Source organism: Emydura macquarii, unplaced genomic scaffold (assembly GCF_026122565.2).
Source record: "Emydura macquarii macquarii isolate MOO-44397 ecotype Brisbane River unplaced genomic scaffold, CSIRO-AGI_Emac_v2 contig_499, whole genome shotgun sequence".
In the NCBI taxonomy this organism is placed as follows: domain Eukaryota; kingdom Metazoa; phylum Chordata; order Testudines; family Chelidae; genus Emydura; species Emydura macquarii.
In genome coordinates, this window is record NW_027130636.1 from 5578957 (window position 1) to 5598012 (window position 19056).

The 19056-nt window shown below is 42.5% G+C and overlaps 1 protein-coding gene across 6 annotated transcripts in view; it reads left to right on the forward strand.

The window, feature by feature from the left end:
• DGKD (diacylglycerol kinase delta) overlaps positions 1–19056 on the forward strand; it is an 81285-nt gene that overhangs the window by 31826 nt on the left and 30403 nt on the right. For 5 of the 6 annotated variants that reach the window (XR_010918146.1, XM_067538814.1, XM_067538816.1 and 2 more), the window contains 6 exons: positions 11890–11994; positions 12538–12670; positions 13571–13677; positions 14424–14549; positions 16374–16476; positions 17029–17191. Coding sequence is in view for 5 of the 6 variants with exons in the window: in XM_067538814.1 (XP_067394915.1) it covers positions 11890–11994; positions 12538–12670; positions 13571–13677; positions 14424–14549; positions 16374–16476; positions 17029–17191 (737 nt within the window). In the remaining variant the exon portion in view is untranslated. Of the gene's footprint in view, positions 1–11889; positions 11995–12129; positions 12209–12537; positions 12671–13570; positions 13678–14423; positions 14550–16373; positions 16477–17028; positions 17192–19056 lie in introns of those variants that run through there. The other variant, XM_067538819.1, reaches the window with a different exon arrangement.

The following is a 19056-nucleotide window of genomic DNA, read 5'->3' on the forward strand; positions in this document are numbered from 1 at the left end:
ATGTGAAATTAGAGATTTTCCACACTTGGCTCCATAATTTTCCAGCTGGTGTGACTGGAAACATCAGTTGAGTTAAACTGGTGATAACTTTAGATAGAGCAGTACGGTGCAAAGATGCAGGAGATGATGCTCAGTCCTTGGGAACTGTTAAGGTAGTGTCAGCATCTAGCCCCAGGGACACTCAGTATGGGCTTCAGAGCTCAAGCTCCATCCCGAGCCCCAACGTCTAAACAGCTGATTTAGTGCCATAATACAAGCCCAAGTCTGTAGACCCAGGCTTTGAGACTTGCTGTGGCTGATTTTAAAACCCAGTGTAGACGTACTCTTTGACACTGGCTTCGGTAAATGATTTAGAATAGGATGGTTTGAAGAGCAGGTTTCCTTGATGGGATTGAGATGCATCAGATGAAAGTGTCTGCAAAAACTCACTGGAGAATCTGAATTTTCTTGATTGCACAGGAGCAATTGTCCAAACTGCCATGATTCCCCCAAGCACATACTAACTGGGATTTCCGTAGACAGTGTGGTGACATTCTCTGTGTTGTTTGTAAAATAAATCGAGAATTTCTCTACTTCCAGTATCTTTAAACCTTTTCTATCCTTTTCTATTGCTATCCATTCTGATAACTCTTCAGAATGGAGTGAACGAATGGCACATTCCTTGCTATTACTGATTAACTCTGATACCAGGGTACCTTGGGCCCTAACAGGCAATTTGCTTTATATACCAGCAGTGTCATTACAGACTGCGTTGTAATTCTAGCTAAGGGAGATGAATCTAGGCTTTTATTTCCCATTATAGGGACCAAACCTGAAGTATATATGCCACAGAATTCAGGGTCTAAAAAGCAATTGCATTGGTATTTGGCATTCCCTTTTTAGGAAGAGCAAGCAGTTTTAATTTACGTAATAGTTCACATCATGATAAACCTTTGAGCCGCTTCAGGGTATGACTACTCAGAGTTCTGCCAACCCCAAAATAGGCCAGAAAACACAAGGGTTATTTATAATCTCAGGATTTTTGTTTTTGTTCTGTCTTCTGATTTTTTTTTTTAAACTGTTGGGGGAAGCAATTCCCTCCCTAATTCAAAGCTAATCAGTCCCTTGTTTTTGTGCTATCCCATTATATGAGAACAAGAGGTCACTGGATGACATTACTGCTTGGTAAATTTAGAACAAATAAAAGGAAGTGCTACTTCACATAGTGCAGCAGCATCCTGTGGAATTTGCTATTTCAGGGTGTTAGTAAAAAACTGTAACTGGAACTTAAAAAAATAGCTGGACCATTAATTAACATTTGTAGCCATGTCTATCCCAAGAGGGGTAATCAAATCTTATTCTTTGCTGATCACTGCCATGGTGAGAAATGAATGGATAGGACTCCCTGATTAGAAAGGTGCATTTTTTGGTGAAGGGCCACTGCTGCCTTTTGAGGAATCAGAAATTAGTCACTTCTGGCAGCCGGATATCAGACTGAATGATCAGCAGTCTGATACAGAATGGCAAATTGTATGTCTTCCCTGCCCAGTAACCAGGAGAGAGGCCTTTACTCTCTCTTCAACGTGTGTGGAGGGCCTGGTCTACATTTAAAACTTAGGACATAACTATGGCACTCAGGAGTGTGAAAAATCCACACCCCTGAGCACCGCAGCTATGGCAGCCCTGTACTCCCCCAGTGTAGATGTGGCTGGGTCAACGGAAGTATGGTTTGCCAACCTAGCTACCATTGCTTGAGGAGGTGGAGTTACTACAGTTTGACAGACGAACCCCTACCATTGCTGTTGTGTGTTCCTACGCTATGGGGGTTTGTAAGCACGTTGGCTCCGTGGGAGGCCACAGCGGCTTCCTACAGACAGGGGAATAGCTCGTGCTTGGCGAGTGAGCAGTCTTAGCAATCCACCTTTAGGCAGGGTGAGCACCCAGTCTATCGCTCAGACCCCCAATCTGGGCGAGCGAACAAGGAGTCAGTTGCTCCAATCCTTGGACAGGGTGAGCAGCGGTTGATCGCTCAGGCCCTCAGTTAGGGCGAGTGAGTAAGGAGTCAGTTGCTCCAACCCTTAGGCAGGGTGAGCAGCAGTTGATCGCTCAGGCCCTCAGTCAGGGCGAGCGAGTAAGGAGTCAGTTGCTCCAACCCTTAGGCAGGGTGAGCAGCGAGCGAGGCAACGGCTTCCTGAGCGGTCAGGAGAGAGATTCTCCTGGGGTGGCTAGGGAAAAGGGGAAGGGGAGGGGGATGCAGGCCCACCCGTCTCCACTGCGTCCCAGCCCAGGGCCCTAGTAGTGGCAGAAGCGGTTGCCACTGTGTCAGCGGGGCTCCCGCCGCAACACACCGACTATATTGCGGCTTCAGCCACAGGCAGTGGCTGTCCCTGGGCTACTTCCTCCCCACTGACCCCAGTATCTGCCTCCTCCGTGCTGCGAGGATAGTCCACCTGGGGTAGCGCCGTCAGTCCCTCTTCATCGACCGGGGGTAAGGCGGGGAGTTCCTCTTCAGGGGGCAGCTCCTCAAGGTCGTTGTAGGTTGGGAGAGGCTCGGCCTCTGGCAGCTCCTCCAAGTCCTGCCCCACCTCAGGGAGGGGCTCGGCGGCCAGCAGTTCCTCCAAATCCGGCCCGGCCTCCGGTGGTGCCCACCACTCGGGTTGCTCCGGGGTCTCAGCCCAGTCCGGTGGTTCCGGAGCACGGGCCTAGGCTCGGGGTCGGGGTAGCTCAGCCCAGTCGTCTGGCCGGGTTGCCTGGTCCAACTCCGCGAAGGCCCTATCCAGTCCCCAGGCCCAGGTGGGGCCGGGGTTTGTCGGCGGCTCGGCTCTGGCCTAGGCCTCTGCGGGCAGGGCTGCACGTCTATCTCTGGCAGCAGTCTGGGGCCTACTGAGCTCAGGGGCCTGGCTTTTATACTTCCCCTTCCTGTCGGGGCTCCACCCCGCTGCTGCCGATTGGACTGGCTGGGTGGTCCTATCACAGCCCGGGTCCCTCGTTGCCGGGCAGACTCCGTGGCAGGATGTAAGGTGGTCCAATCAGGGCGCTCGCGCCCTTCCTCGGGCTCTGGCTCCAGGGGAGGCCACAGCGGCTTCCTACAGGGTTACAGTGTCATAGCTGTGGTGCTGTAGCTATGTCACTGTAATCCCCATAAGCAGACAAGCTCTGTGTGTGTGTGTGTGTGTGTGTGTGTGTGTGTGTGTGTGTTTAAGGCAGAGAGTGGGAGGGAGTGAGTGAGTGAGTGAGTTTCAGGTTGAAATTTCAAGCTGAAACATGCATGTACAAATGTTTGAAGATGGGGCCTTTCTCCCACTTGGCTGGTTGGACCCTTTTTCTTTCAAACCCTCTCCTCTCCTCACTGGGGAGTTTTTCCATCAAACTCAGTGCTCCCTGTTCCTCCAAGGAGCAGTCCTGTGATTTGCTCCCTACTCCACCTGCCTGAGTGTTAGGATATATCTACATTATAAGTGCTACTGTGGTGTAGCTGTGGCACTAGACAATTGCTACATCGATGGAAGGGGATTTTCCATCACTGTAGTAAATCCACCCCTTGAGAAGTGGTAGCTAGGTCAAGGGAAGAATTCTTCTGTTAATCTAGCGGTGTCTACACTGGAGCTTAGATGAGCTGAACTACATCGCTCATGCATGTGAATTTTTCACATCCCAAGTGACATAGGTAGGTTGACCTAAGTTTTAGGTGTAGATGAGGCCTTAGTAGAGGAATTTTCCGGATTCCTATGGACAAGACAATATAAGAGCAATTAGGTGCCTAATAGGTGGTATACGTCTTCCTGTGAAATATCTGGCATTAGCCACTACAAGAGATGGGTTACGTATAGGGTTAGATGAACTGTTGGCCTATTCTGATAGGGAAATAGCTCAGTTGTGTTTTCTGGGTTCCTTATTGTCACCATTGTTTAAATATAGCCTCTGTTTACTGTTTCCCAGCCGATGTTTCTGATATAACTAGGTCTTCATGCTCCTTTTACTGGAATTATTAGGCAAGCTACTACCGTTAAAATCTCTCTTGAATATCATCCCCATTTCTAACTAAACTGGAAGTTGGCTTTGAGATTCTTGGTTTGGAAGCCAGCATTTTAGACTCATTCCATTAATTCCCATCGCTGATGACATCAAGACTCTCAAAATAAATGTTTCTCTAGAGCTGTTATTAAGTTGGGAATTTCACTGACTGAAATCTATTTACAACTTTGTCCTCATTTCTGGGCTGGTAGTTGTGTGTCAGACTTTTAGTTTCACATCTGTGATTTCTTGCCTAGCAGATTAAAGTGTAAAAATACCTTTAATTAATTAATTAATTAATTAATTAATTAATATTGTAGCATCTAGAAGCCCCTGTCATGGACCAAGGACCCCACTGTGCTAGGTGCTGTACAAACACAGAACAAAAATACAGTCCCTAATACAAAGAGCTTACAATCTTTTCACCCATTGATTTGTATTCTAGAATGTAAACTTCTCTGTTGGAACAAAAATCTCTGGATTTTGGGATTTTATCATGGCTGTATTATAATCCAACATTCTTCATTGGACCAGTTCTCTGTGGATATGCAGGAAGTTTGCAGCCCCAGAACAGAATCTTTACCAAAAGCAGCTTCAATGCATCCGTCTATTGGTCCAATATTTCAGATTCTTGTTCTTTTAAGAGGATTCACAAAAAATTGATACCAGATATTTTGATGATACTGGATAAATGTCATGATTCTAAGGAAAGGAAGGAATAAGAGCAGCAGAAGAAGGACAATGGATTTAAAAAAAAAAAGCAGACTTTAACAAACTCAGAGAACTGGTAGGTAAAATCCCAAAGGGAGAAAATCTAAAGGAAAAAGGAAGTCAAGAGAGTTGGCAGTTTCTCAAGGAGACAGTATTAAAGGCACAATTGTAAAGTATCCCAATGCAAAGAAAAGATAGGAAGAATAGTAAGAGGCCAATATGGCTCCATCAAGAGCTCTTTAATTATCTGAAAATCAAAAAAGAATCCTACAAAAAGTGGAAACATGGACAAATTGCTAAGGAGGAGTACAGAAGAATAGCGTAAGAATGTAGGGACAAAACCAGAAAAGCTAAGACACAAAATGAGTTGCACCTAAAAAGAGATATAGAAGACAATAAGAAGAGGCTCTTCAAATACATTAGGAGCAAGAGAAAGATGATGGAAAGTGGTCCTCTACTTAGCGGGAAAGGAGAGCTAATGACAGATTTCGTCAAGAAGGCTGACTTGTTTACTATCTATTTTGCTTCTTTCTTCACTAAGGTGATTAATGGTGACCAGATACTCAACACAATTAATATTAACAACAATGGGGAAGGAACAGGTTAAAGAATATTTAGATAAGCTAGATGTATTCAAGTCAGCAGGGCCTGATGAAGTTCATCCTAGGTTACATAAGGAACTAGCTGAAGCAATTATGAAACTTTTAGTGATTATCTTTGAGAATTCATGGAGGGAGAGCGGTTAGGTCCCAGAGGACTGGAGGAGGGCAATCATAGCACCTATCTTCAAAAACAGGAACAAAGAGCACCAATCACCCTAACTTTGATACCTGGAGAGATATTGAAACAAATTATTAAATAATTTGAAACACCTAGCGGGATAATAGTTATATGGAATAGCCAGCATGGATTTGTCAAGAACCAACCATGCCAAACCAACCTATTGTAGAGTGTGCTTCTCTAGCACGCCCCCTTGTGGCCTGTCATGGCCCTGCTGGCACATTGCTCTCAGAGCCCCTTGGATCTTTTCAGTTATCCTGACCAAATTAGTTCAAACCCCTCTTTGCTGGGACTGGTTTATTCACTTGCTCTACAGGAGGGTAACTCACTTATTTAACTGCTCGATCTGGGTTCATGTAAGAGTCCTGGTAAGTTTCCTCCCCTGTGCAGGAGAGTCCCAGCTGTCCTCCGAAAGCTGAGTTTTACTTTGGGCAATCCCTCTTTCCCTCTCCCTAAGACAGGAGCCTCCCAGCTCTTCTCCTTGGAGCTGAAGTTGTACTTTAGGTCAGCTGTAGAGCCTCAGGCAGCTTCTCCTCCAATTGGCCCTTGTTCCAGTCAGCCCTTCACACCTCAGGCTGGGAGGGTTCAGGAGGCAGACCTTCCACAGCTGCTGTCATCTCCCTGCTAAGTCAGGGCCCTGCAGGAGCCTCCTTACTGCTTGCAGTGTCTGCAGGCATCTGCCCTCCTAAGAAGGAAGAAACATTTATACCTGCTTTTTTCCCCAGCTCATTCTTTATTGGCTGGGTGATGGGAGCCTTGCCTCACCCCCTTTGCAAGGCTCCAGGTGCCAGGCCCTTAAAGACATGGTAACAGGATTCCTTCTAAATTCTGTTCCTTTCTGGAGTCCTTTTCCTTTCTCCCCATATCTCCTGAGGCTTTGTGTATCAGGCCACTCCAAACTCTTAAAGGGCCCTGCCATGTGTCTGGGAGGACTAACCATCAGACAATACAGGCCTGAAGGGGCAGAGACTACCCCATCACACAACTTAATTTCATTTTCTGGTATGGTTACTGGCTAGGAGGAAGCAATAGACATGATTTGTCTTGATTTTAGTAAGGCTTTGACACAGTCCCACGTGACAGACTCATAAGCAAACTAGGGAAATCCAATCTAGAAAAATTACTGTAAGGTGAGTGCACAGCTGGTTGAAAGACCATACTGAGAGAGTAGTTATCAGTTGTTCACTGCCAAACTGGGAGGACATACCTAGTGGGGTCCCACAGAGTTGCACATTCCTGGGTCTGGTACTATTCAATGTTTTAATTAATTATTTGGATAATGGAGTGCTGAGTATGATTATAAAATTTGCAAATGCTACCAGCCTGGGAGGGATTGCAAACACTTTAGAGAACACAATTCGAATTCAAAATGACCGTGACAAATTGGAGAATTGGTCTGAAATCAGCAACATGAAATTCAATAAAGACAAGTGCAAACTGCTTCACTTAGGAAGGAAGACTCAAATGCACAAGTACAAAATGGGGAATAACTGGCTAGGTGGTAGTACTGCAGAAAAGGATCTAGAGGTTATAGTGGATCAAAAATTGAATATGAGTCAACAATGTGATGCAGCTGTGAAAAAGACTAATATAATTTGGGGGGCTGTATTAACAGGAGTGTCCTATATAAGACAGGGTAGGTAATTGTCCTGCTCTACTCGGCACTGATGAGGCCTCAGCTGGAGTACTGTGTCCATTTCTGGGTGCCACCCTTTAGGAAAGATATGGATAAACTGGATAGAGTCCAGAGGAGAGCAACAAAAATAATAAAAGGTTTAGAAAACCTGACTTATGAGGAAAGGATAAAAAAAGCCTGGGCATGTGTAGTCTTGAGAAAAGAAGACTGAGGGGGACCTGATAACAGTTTTCACATACATTAAGTGCTGTTATAAAGAGGATGGTGATCAGTTGTTTTCCTTGTCCATCTTAGAAGGTAGAACAAGAAGTAATGGGCTTAATCTGTAGCAAGAGAGATTTAGGTTAGATATTGGGAGAATTTTTGAACTTTAAGAACAGGTTAGCAAAACACCTGTCTATGTTTACCTTGTCCTGCCTCAGTGCAGGGGACTGGACTTGAAGACCTCTCAAGGCCCCTTCCAGCCCAACATTTCTATGATTCTGTGATTTTACATTTTATTTTTTTTAATTAAAAAAGGAAAGAAACATCCAAGTGTTACACTTCTCTAGGATGGGTGACTATACCAGTCATGTCCTTACTTTCCACTCATTTGAAAGAATGGTCATGGCAGTAAGGCTGCAAGTTTAAGATATGTAGAGTCAATATTTTATTATTTTTACAGTGGCCCCAGAAGTGTGCTAGGTGCTTTACAGAATAAACAGGAAATAAAATCCTTGCCCCGAAATATTGCAGTTGCAAAGTGACAGAGGTACATTTTAGGATGTGTGTATCTTCTACAGCAGTAGTGGAGAGTACCCACTTAGCTACTCTTGTGCTCAGCCTTGCATATTTTATGTGTGTGCTCTTTTATAAAATCCACACTGCTTCTAACAGCAGTCTGGAAATGGCTGCCAGTATTTCTGTAATCTTAGAGTGTGTCTTCACAGCACAGTTAGCTCAAGTATTAACTCATGTGTTACCTCTAAGTTGACTACCATCCACATCCAGAACTCTCTAGCTCGAGTTAAGTGGTGCTTTAGGCTCAAGCTAACTAGCCTGTATGTGAGGTGAGTGGGCTGAAGCTTCAGCTAGTATTGCAGTGAGGATGCAACAGCTCAAGTTACAATTCCCCAGCAGCCAGTCAAATCACTGTGTAACTCGAATGTTGTTTTGAAGTGTGGCCGCTCTCCATCAAGCTAGGATTGCCGAAGTTCACCAGTTCAGCTAATCGTGCTGTGAAGACATACCCTTAAAAATGTTTGAAGAATTTCTCTTGGCTGTTATCTACTTATGGCAGGGTTCACTGTGGAGAATGGATTGGGCTGCAGTTGAGGGCACCAGACCCTCTTGTCTTGAGAACCTCAGCTGCAGCCCGAGCTGCGACAACCACACTACTGTTTGTAGTGTGCTAGCTTGAGCCGTTAACACAAGTCTCTCTGCCCGGACTGGGAGGTTCGCTCCCAGATGCAATGTAGACATAACCTTGGCTTAAGGTGGAGTATTGCATGCTGTGTCCCTGCTGCAAGAGGCCTTTGCTTATTCCATTCTGCTCCATTTTGTTTGCATTAAATGTGGCCCTACTGTTCCTTGTTAGTTACTGATGCCACTTTTGATTGGGCAAAGTCTGGGTAATGCCAGGTGTATGCTGCACTCCACAAAAAGGGGTGTATTTTCTGAAGAGCTTAAAAAGAAAAAACTTTTCTAGGTAAATATTCATTTATCAACAATTACATATGCATTTTCCAGTGTTTGATGTCCTATTGTGACAATTAATATATGGCATAAAAAGAAAGTTTAATTTTAAACTGGAATTTGGCTGTGAAAAACTAATAGGTTGACAGGCAGGTTTGTTGTTTTTTAATTCATCTCATAGTGGAAGGGATAGGAAATGAGTGCACTATGAAAACTATATTGGATTAAAAATATTTAGGGGAGATCTATTTTTCCATTAATATTGATTAGACAGAGGTTTACATTTGATGTGGAATCAATAATTTTTTGATATTACTGGCCTGTACACATGCTGGCTGGAGCTGTCAGGGCCTTGTGAAATTGACACAATCCTAGTCAGTTTCATTGTTCTGCTTCCAATAGTCAAGCATTATTTGCAGAAAAAGCAGAGTTACCTGTGTGATTCATTCTCTGCTGTGGATAGAGGTGTCTTTGTAGGGTGTAGAATAGAAAGAAACAAATGAGAAGTTAAACTTTAATTAATATGTGTCTCTGGAGCCTGTTAAAGTTAATTTAGCTGGGATCTTGTTAATTCACAGAATTTAGTACAAAACGTTAATGCAACAAGTCCTTCAATCAGGATACTTTAAAATCAGGATTCACTTTAAACTAGGGCTCTGTTGTAGCAAATACTTAAGCACTGCTTTAACTTATGTGAGTAGTCCCATTCACATCAGTGGGACTTTTTATGTGAATTAAGTTACACCAATGTTTAAGTATTTACAGGATCAGGGCCTGAGTGAACAGATCAGATGGTGCGGGAGGGAGAGCACATAAGAATAGAGAAAGTACACAAATGGGAGAGTACAAGGAGAATGACAAATCAAAGTGGAAGAGCTGCACTGGTGGTTATGGAGCAAGGCATTTGTAACTGATTTTAGATCCTCACTATGCCAGCATGCTCAGCCCCTAAAGGAGGAAGAAGAATCTTTTATTTTTCTCTACTGACCCCTTCTGGTTGGCTGAAGGAGCAGTGTTGACAGGTTATAGAGAGCCACTTTTCTTCCTCTTTGATCAGAGGAAAAGTTCGACTGCAGTGTGTTGAGGTGAGAGGAAGAAGTAGCTATAGGGTCCTCCCCAAAGAATCCCTTTCCTCCCCCCAAAATAGGAAAATGGGCCACAAACAAAAAGGGAGAAGAGTAAAACAAGTAGAGAGGAGAGGGGAAAATGCCAAGAACTAAAAAGAGAGAGAGAGGGAAGAAAGAAATGGGTGAAATCCAAAGGTTAGAGGAGATTGCTTCAATATGGGAAGAGAAATATTTGTGTTTCCTCTAGTTCTTAATCTACTTAATTTTGGGGGGAAATCTCTTTGCCCTATTTGAAAACATGGCTGGAGTTATCCTCCCAGGCAAATCAACCCTCCAGTTCTCAATTATATCTAGGTGTATTCCTATTCAGGCACCTTGTTATTTAATTGTTTAATTTCACAGCAACAAAAAAAAAATTAACATTTTTGAAATGTATGTTTGAAAAAATGGACCCATTGTTATAGGTTATATTGTAGGTTTTCTCTTGATTAATTGTCAGTAGAGATTATTGAAATCAATAACCCTGCCCTGAGCCCCCTTGAGAGTTTCTTCTGGAGCAGGTCCTATTAACTACTCCATTCTCTCAACAAAAGAGTTCTTGCAGAAATTAAATCTAAGATATCACATTCTCTGTACAGGTGATCTGTGCTTAAATATGACTGTTATTTCTTCCTGCAATAATGATTTTAGCTATTTCCAGGGATATAGTAGGTTTTTCAGAATATGACTTTGTCTAGAAAATTTTACAATTAAACATGGATAAAGCAGCAGCAAATATGCTAGACTCGAAGAACTTTTCCAGCTAAATCTTCTTTCTCTCCCAGGCTGCTTTAGGCTATGTGTACAGATGCTAGTATCAGATATCTCTAGGGCAGATTTTAGAGCTATATTGAATTACAGTTTTGTAGGTTTGTTATGGAGTAACGTTAAGGTTGAGAGTAGCCCACAATTATCATCCTGTTTTGGCATGCACGCATCCCTTATCTTCACCCAAATGAAACCATTCTATCAGGTGTGATCTTAGAATTTTTAGGGAAAGTTTGAGGTAAATCAGATCAAGTATTCTGGAGATGAGGTTTCAATATGATGATCTCAATTCTGGAATGTTTTCCTAATTTTTAAATTTATTTTTCACTTCTCACAGCTCCAAAATAGGTTGATTAATCTATAATCTGCTGATTTTAGCAAGAATTTACATTTGGGAGAGCTGTTGTCAGAGTGATTATTAGAAACAGTTTCTGCATACATTATGAGCATCGCAGAGTTTATAAACTCCATACATGGCCCCAGAGCAGATGGTCATGATCGAGGAAGCAGCAGCAGGAGAGAAACCACATGGAGTGAAGGGCCTGGGACAATTTATCAATAAGAGTCAGACTGTCAAGTTAGGTTGCTTCTCAACTTTCACAGGCATTGATGTGATGAAAATGTGCATCGTTGTAGGGTAAGATTATATTCTGGTTTAAAAATGTTTTCCCCATTAAATAATTGATAGCCTTAACTCCAGTGTACCACATATTTTGCCTCAGAATGTTAACTGGTAGAAGTGGGCATGTTGCCGCATAAGCAAAATAAAAATAGAAATTGGGTTAATATTGTTCAAATTAATATGAAAAATCCAATCTAATGTTTATTTTTTAAAAATCCTCATGCAATATCCAAGCAGTTGATAGACTGACATTGCAGTTGTATGATTGATTTCTATATTGTGCTGTTCTTTGGATGGCTCTCCACTGCTTTTCCCAAACTCTAATTATTAATGAGTTCAGGAGTCAGGGTAGGAACAAAAAACTCTTCAGCTCTGTAAACCCTACTGAAAGAGTTTTGTTGGCCTCATAGAGGCAAGCAATACCATTTAAAGTTTCTTTGATTTTTGCTCAAAGATATACAACTGATTGCTGAGACTGTCCTCAGAAGCAGTTTATTTCATGTATTAAAAGTTGTTCTTACTCCATGGAAACTTGCTCCCTGCTCTCTATTCTTCCTGACAGCCTTGGGATTCAGTTGTGATTTTCTCTGTCCTGTCAGGTTATCACTCCATGTCGGAAGCTCATCCTCTGTGCTGATAACAGAAAAGAGATGGAAGACTGGATTGCAGCACTGAAGACTGTACAGAACCGGGAGCATTTTGAGGTAATAGAAGAACCCTCTTATTTGCTATCTGCTTTATTTACGGTTCCTCCCAAATAGCATCTGTTTATGGGCTTGACCCAGTGCCCATTAATGGGGGCCCTTTCATTATTTCAGTGGGCATTGGATCAGATCTTATACACAAAACCTCCAAACTGCTGCCTGTGTACAACTTCCCCCTTACAGTGACTTTTCTACTCTGTACACGCCCCTCTTGGTGAGTGTTAGAATAGTTACCGTAGAGTAGGTATGGTATAGAACACATTCCTCACACCCCTTGTCTTCAACTGCTTGTGTCCCGCCTACCACCATTGCCCTGACTTGTCGCACCTGCTCGGGATTCAGCCTACTTCAGTGTATCCAGGTGCTTGGTCTGTAGCAACCTTTCTCCTTGTCCTTCTCTGTGCTTAGCCTGCCCTCTCCCTACCCCACACCCAAGTAAATATTGCTCCATTTTTGCCTTTTTTGTCTGTTATGTTTGAGTTTCTATCTCAGGAGACTGCTTAACCTCCATCTTAGGTTTTACTGTACTATATTTATTTTAAGTCTACGCAGTACAGTATGGACCATTTCTCAGGGATGCATAACTGGTACACCTGCTCACATGCTCGGCCAACGTACTGCAATGTGTGCCGGGAGGCATTATCTGGGGTCACGTCGCATGGACTCTCATGTGAAGGTAAAAGCACTTTATTTTCTCCCACTCAAAGCATATCACCATAGTGACTCACTACTGTATTCCAAAGATCGTTTAAAACAATGGAATTGTTGTTTACAGTCTACAAAATGGGCCAGAAGAAAGTGACACCTAATGTTCAGAAAGCTACAGAATATGTAAGAATGGAACTCTCTTATGGGCTTGATCCTACATTCCTTTTGCTCTCAGATTGCTGTTGGCTTTCTGGGGAATTTGCTGGGTGCATAAGGAATGCAGGATCTGGTCCTTAGAGGGTTGTAGGAAGATGACAGACAGTATGTCGTTTTAATGCTGGTTCTTATGTTGTTGGATCTGACAATGATGTGGTGAAGCACTTATTTTTGATCTGCCAGAATCATTCCCTTAGAATATTAGAACTTTCCAAATCTGATGTGTGAAAGTATCTGTTTTTGAAGAATCAAATTGAAAATGTATTTTTTATTATTCATAGCAGCAGATACACTTAAGTGTTTGAATCTCAGGTGGTTAATCTTACTCAGTTTTGGCATAGCAGACATGCACAGCTTCTTGCAGCTCATACTTCTAGTATGGAGAAGGTTACACCCATGATGTGTAAAGGGATGCAGGCTCATTTTACTGTATACTATGTATTATGTCATATTTAACAAGGTGATAAATAACCCTTGTATAATCAGTGGTGAAAGTGATGAGCAAGAGTTAGCAGCTAGAGCAAATAGAGGCTTTTAACCAACTCGGTGCATTTAGTTCTGATTGCTTCGCTATTGCTAACCAGACAGAAGGTGCTGTCTTTCAGAGCAGACATCTGAAACTCTGTGTTTTGCTGCTCAGTGAGTCCTTTATGCTCATAATGCCACATCATGTGTGCAGTGGCAGGATTAATTTATTTTTTTTCCCCTTTAGTATGCAAATTTAAAGCTCACAAACGGTGTGCTGTCCGGGCAACCAACAACTGCAAATGGACGACACTGGCATCTATTGGGAAGGATATAATTGAAGATGAAGATGGGGTACGTATCGGCCTAGTCCATGTGCCCTCTGGGTTGGAATAGCTGGAACTGTGGAGTCTACTTTGCATATCTCCCTCCATACCTGCTGCTTCTGAGGCATCAGGGTGTAATGACTGGAAGCAGTTGAAGCTTTCTTTCCCCAAGCCCTGATGTGGAAAAATTATTCCTCGTGTTATATTGATAGGGTTCCTTGATGGCAAGAGACGTCTGTAGAGTTATGGACCTGGTGCTTTGAAATTGAGTAGTTTAAGGTGAGATTCCCTGTGTCTCAGTCTTGGGAAAGGAAGGATGGTCCAGTGGTTACGGTACTAGCCTAGGGCTTGGGAGATCTGGGGCTGCAGGGATCGATGCATTCCCAGAAGTGCTCCCTGCTCAACGCCATTAATCCACCCTCCCAAAAGAAGTAAGGCTGCGTCAACCAGAGGGCGTCTCCCATCAATGCAGCGCAGTGGAGACACCATGGTACGGTAACGTAAGTAAGTCAACGGGAGATACGCAAGCTACATTATGGATTCAAGTCCCTGCTCCACCCAGACTTCCTTTGTGACCTTGGGCAAATCACTTAGACTATTTGTGCTTCAGTGCCATGAAAGCATCTAAGGTAGACAAATAGGTGTTTCCTAGAGAGTGTCCTTGCTGACCTCAAGCATCACGTCTCTGTGTGTCTCATTGCCACACCATGTCTTATATTCTCAGAGGTGTAGTCTGGAAACTTAAAAGTGGTTCCCTCTGTGTTTGGTTTGCAGATTTCAATGCCACACCAGTGGCTAGAAGGAAACCTCCCCGTGAGTGCCAAATGTACAGTGTGCGATAAAACATGTGGCAGTGTTCTGCGCTTACAAGACTGGCGCTGCCTCTGGTGCAAAGCCATGGTAAGCTGAGTGAACATGGTGCACCTCTGTGATAGCTTTGTCTCCTCCCTGCTTGGTGTGCGCATACCTGTGTGTTCTGTTATTGCCATTTATGTGAAATGAAAGTTCAAGCCAAGCACTCATTTAAATGTATCCATGTTCTTTTCCATGTTGTAGGTGGTTTGCAAAGGGTAAGAATAAGAAGTAAGGCTTATGTGTAATTGCTTCGCTGTGGTATATGTATAAGGCCTGAAAAGATTTTTGACAACCAAAAATACTCCATTATTTTTTTTTCTATCTGAGCATTCCCTTAGAAATACCTGGATTGTCAAGTCCATCCTCCTTTTGCTGGAGATCTTTCATGAAAGAATTTAATGTGTAGAGGGCACGTCCTGGGCCATTTTGCTGCAGATAGATCTTTAACAAACCATTGTTCATAGCTGAATAGGTATTAACAGAAGCAAACAACAAAGCAGGGAGTTTTAAACCAATTGAATAAAAACCATTTCCCCTCCCAATTCAACAAGTTTCACTTGCTTAATAGCTATGACATTATAAATCCTGCTAGTTTTCTAGTTGGCTATAGGGAAAAAGGCAGTACATGAATTTATCATGTAAAAAAACCCCAGAAATTAAAACCAAAAACCCCTGTGTCAGGTCTTTGTACATCAGAAAGGAGCAAAAAAGTCACTAGCCTAATTTCTGTTTACCTGTGCAGGGCACTTTATCACTCTCCTTTCTTTTTTATTTTACCCGACACCATGTCAGCTCTACCCATACTGTGTATTCACCCTTCTCTCTACTTTTCCATTCTCTGTGTTCCCATCTTTCACTGCTCCTTTTTCTTTCCCAGCTTTTCTTTTTATTCGTACTTTCTGTGTCCCCACTTTGACTAAAATGTTGAAAATTGGGTGCCTGAAGTGAGACTTCAAAATCCGTACTTAGGCATGTAATTGAGGGCCTGATTTCCAAAAACGTTGAGCACTCAGCTGTTCCCATTGAAGTCAGTGAAGTTATACCAGGGATTAATTTGGCCCTTTGGCTCCAAACCTTATTATCATGTACTCTAAGTACCCAGTTTGCCAAGTGCCCATCTCAAAAGAAAAGGCAGCATGTATAAACAGGAAGGGCCGAGGAGAGTTAACAGAAGTGATGAATCAAATGTGAACCCCGCTTGCCACTTAGGGTATATCTATACTAGAGCTGGGGGCAATCCTCCATAGACAGTCTCTTGCTAGCAGAACTTTGCTGGCATGCTAAAAATAGCAATGTGGATGTTGTGCCCTGCAGAGATTTGGACTTGCCAAGGAGGTCGGGTGGGCTTGAAAACCCAAGCTGCAAATCCACACTGCTAATTTTAGCACATTAGCTCAAGCCTGGCTAGCGCAAGCCTGCCTACCTGGGCTGGAAGTCTTGCTGTCGGCTGCAGGGTAGACATACCCTTAGGGTTTGTCTACACAGGACACTGAGGAAAGTTAAAATGATTTAACTAAAGGTGTGAAGTTAATGTACATAAATTAAAATGTATTAAACCTGTGTTTAATATAGCTTATGAATTAAGACAACTTTACTTCTGTATAAGTGTCCACATGGGTTTAATGCACTTTAATTTATGTGCATTAACTTCATACCTTTAGTTAAGTTGCCTAAGTCCTCATGTAGACAAGTCTTTGGATAGCTTTCTTATAAACATCTTTGGTCACTTAATACTGTTGATTCCCATTTCTTTAGATGTCCCCCATATATCCTGGCTGTTTAAGTCCTGTTTTCAGAGTGGGATGGGTTCCTGCATTGTGGAACAGTATCTACACAGGGCTAGTTTTGAATACAGTTTTGTTATTTCAGGTACACACAACCTGTAAAGACTTGTTACCAACTAAGTGCCCCCTCGGCCTCTGTAAAGTGTCTGTCATCCCTCCCACAGCTCTTAACAGCATTGATTCAGATGGTAAGTATCTGCTATTATCTTTCCCCTTTCTCTTTCAGTTACAGACCTTTCAACTAAATATTTTTACCCTAAGGCCCTGGACTAAATTTTGCAGCCAGCTGAAAATTCTGTTAAAATTTCAATAAATCCGAAACTGGAAGTTTTGACTGAAATATGTGAATGAGTGATCAGCATTGAGTTCCTTGGGCTGTTTATTATGATATTGTATTCAATTTATTTGCTATTGCCCCAAAGTTTCAGTATTTGGTGTGCAGCACCTGTTGGTGTTGCTACTGCAAAAAGCAATTCTGGGGAGGTGGGGAATCTGGCAATTCCAGCATCTGCCTAGAAAAACTGCAACATGTAACCTCATGATTGGTGGAAGGTGGTTTGTGCTGGAGTCAGAGCTGTGTCTGTTTGGCATTTACTCTGCATATGTCAGTACCTCAGAGAAAGTACTGACTTCTTCATTCATGTGCTTGGAGCATGTTACTGCTGGGTGTGAGGTTGTTTCTTTCTTTCCCCCATCCCTGGTGCAGCTTCATCTTTTCTGTGTTCTTTCTTCCCACTCAGGGTTCTGGAAAGCCACTTGCCCCCCATCCTGCACAAGCCCCTTGCTGGTCTTTGTCAACTCAAAAAGTGGAGACAACCAGGGTGTAAAATTCCTAAGAAGATTCAAACAGCTGCTGAATCCAGCACAGGTCTTTGACCTCATGAATGGAGGACCTCATCTTGGGTAGGGAGATGTTCTCTGGATTAGCAAATTCCCTGTATATTCCAAAGAAATAGCAATGATTGATTCTTTGGTTTTAAATCTCTCTCTCTTTCCCTCTCCACCCTCCTTCCCACAAAAAATCTAGCAATGGTACTACTCTTCACAGAGAACTGTATATATGCTGAGTGTGGAGGGGCTTTCCCTAGCTGTTTTTGAATTATTGATTAGCCAAAAACAGATCTTAATGTTGAAATAATGTGTAATTTTCACTCCAATAACTGCCAAACAGCTAAAGGATTTCCCTGAGATTCCAGAAACTCCCCTCTGGGATGAGACCAAGCCTGGAAGCTTCAGCCCCAAAAAGCAAGTTATGTGAAAACAGGCTTAGAATAGCCGTACTGATCTAACTATAACCATTGCATTTGCTATGATGAGAAACTGGCTATTGTAGATGGCACTCAGATGCAGTCAAAGTGAGCTGTATAGAAATATCTACAAATAAAAAATGACATCCATGGAATAAACTTTAACCTCCACGCTGACCACTAAGTCATCTCTCCTGGGCTCTTTCTAACATCTCAAACTTTTGAGCCTTGTTCACATGAGTGCATGCCTTTTTAATGAAAAAAGCCCATCACAAGTGTTTCATTTTCTGTTCCTCCAATATGGCTTGAGTAAAAGCAGAAATTTCAAACCATACTGATTTGGGGTCCAAGGACAGGCAGCATCCACTCCTGGACCATGACCATTTTGAAGTCTGATAGGTGATGAACTGTCGTAGTTACCGTAGACATTTTTTTCACCTTGGCAAATTGCAAGATATTGGACCTGAAAGCTGAAGCACCCTGATTGATGGAAAAGTTATATTAGATAATTTTTATAGGGTTTTAAAATTAAATAGTATTAGTTATTTCTGCTTTCTGCCTGTATGGTTGGACTTGTGGTACTAAGGCACATGTCTTTAAAGAGTAGGGAACTGGAAGATAGTATCAAATACTTAAACTTTTAAAATTGCTTTTTTGTAGAAAAAGTAAGTGACAACAACAAAATATATGATGGTGTGGTGTAATGTTCACTCCTGAGTAATTTCATACTCATGCCAATCAAACCATGTATCACAATATGCCATCATCTATGATAGCTATTTCTCAATGCAACAGTGATTGCTTAAAGAAACACGGGTTTTCTGTAGTTTATTTAGTACAGGCAATACCGTAGGAGGCTTTACAGTAAGAACCACAGACAGCTTTTAAAGGAGGTTAGTTTTTAGGCCTCATATGTCCAGACTAGCCCAGATGAATGGGGAAATGACACTTTTCTTGGTGGTGAGTTGTTTGCCTAGTTGCAAAACAGACAAGGCAGCAGCAGAGCAATGATTTACAGACTACCTGTGTGACAGAAGGACTAAGAATTGTAAGGTGTAATCTCCTCTTCCTGAACACGTGCACGTACTGAATGGTTCCACTCTTGCAGTCTTGCTTTAATTAGCCTGGCTCTGAGTGTGGAGGCATTGAATTCAGAACACTCCAAGCCATGACAAATAACCTAATTTTATGGAGAACACTAAAAATCTTCAGATAGGAATTAATTCTGTGGATTATCAGATATCAAATATTTGTTTCCTTTACCGTTGAGACTAAAGTACACTGTTTCAGATCTGAAGTGCCTGGTATAGAGTCTCCAGTTTATATCGTGAATAGGTATGAAAATTGCACACAACTGTATTTATACTTCCTTTTTACAATGAAGAGTGCAAATTCACCTGGAATCTAGCAGTGGCTTGTGTTCACTGAAAAAACAGAGCCTAATCAAAGCCATCCAGCAAAGTTTGTAATCCAGATTGAAATAGCTAATCACTCCTGTTCCTTTAGTAGCACATTTTCTTC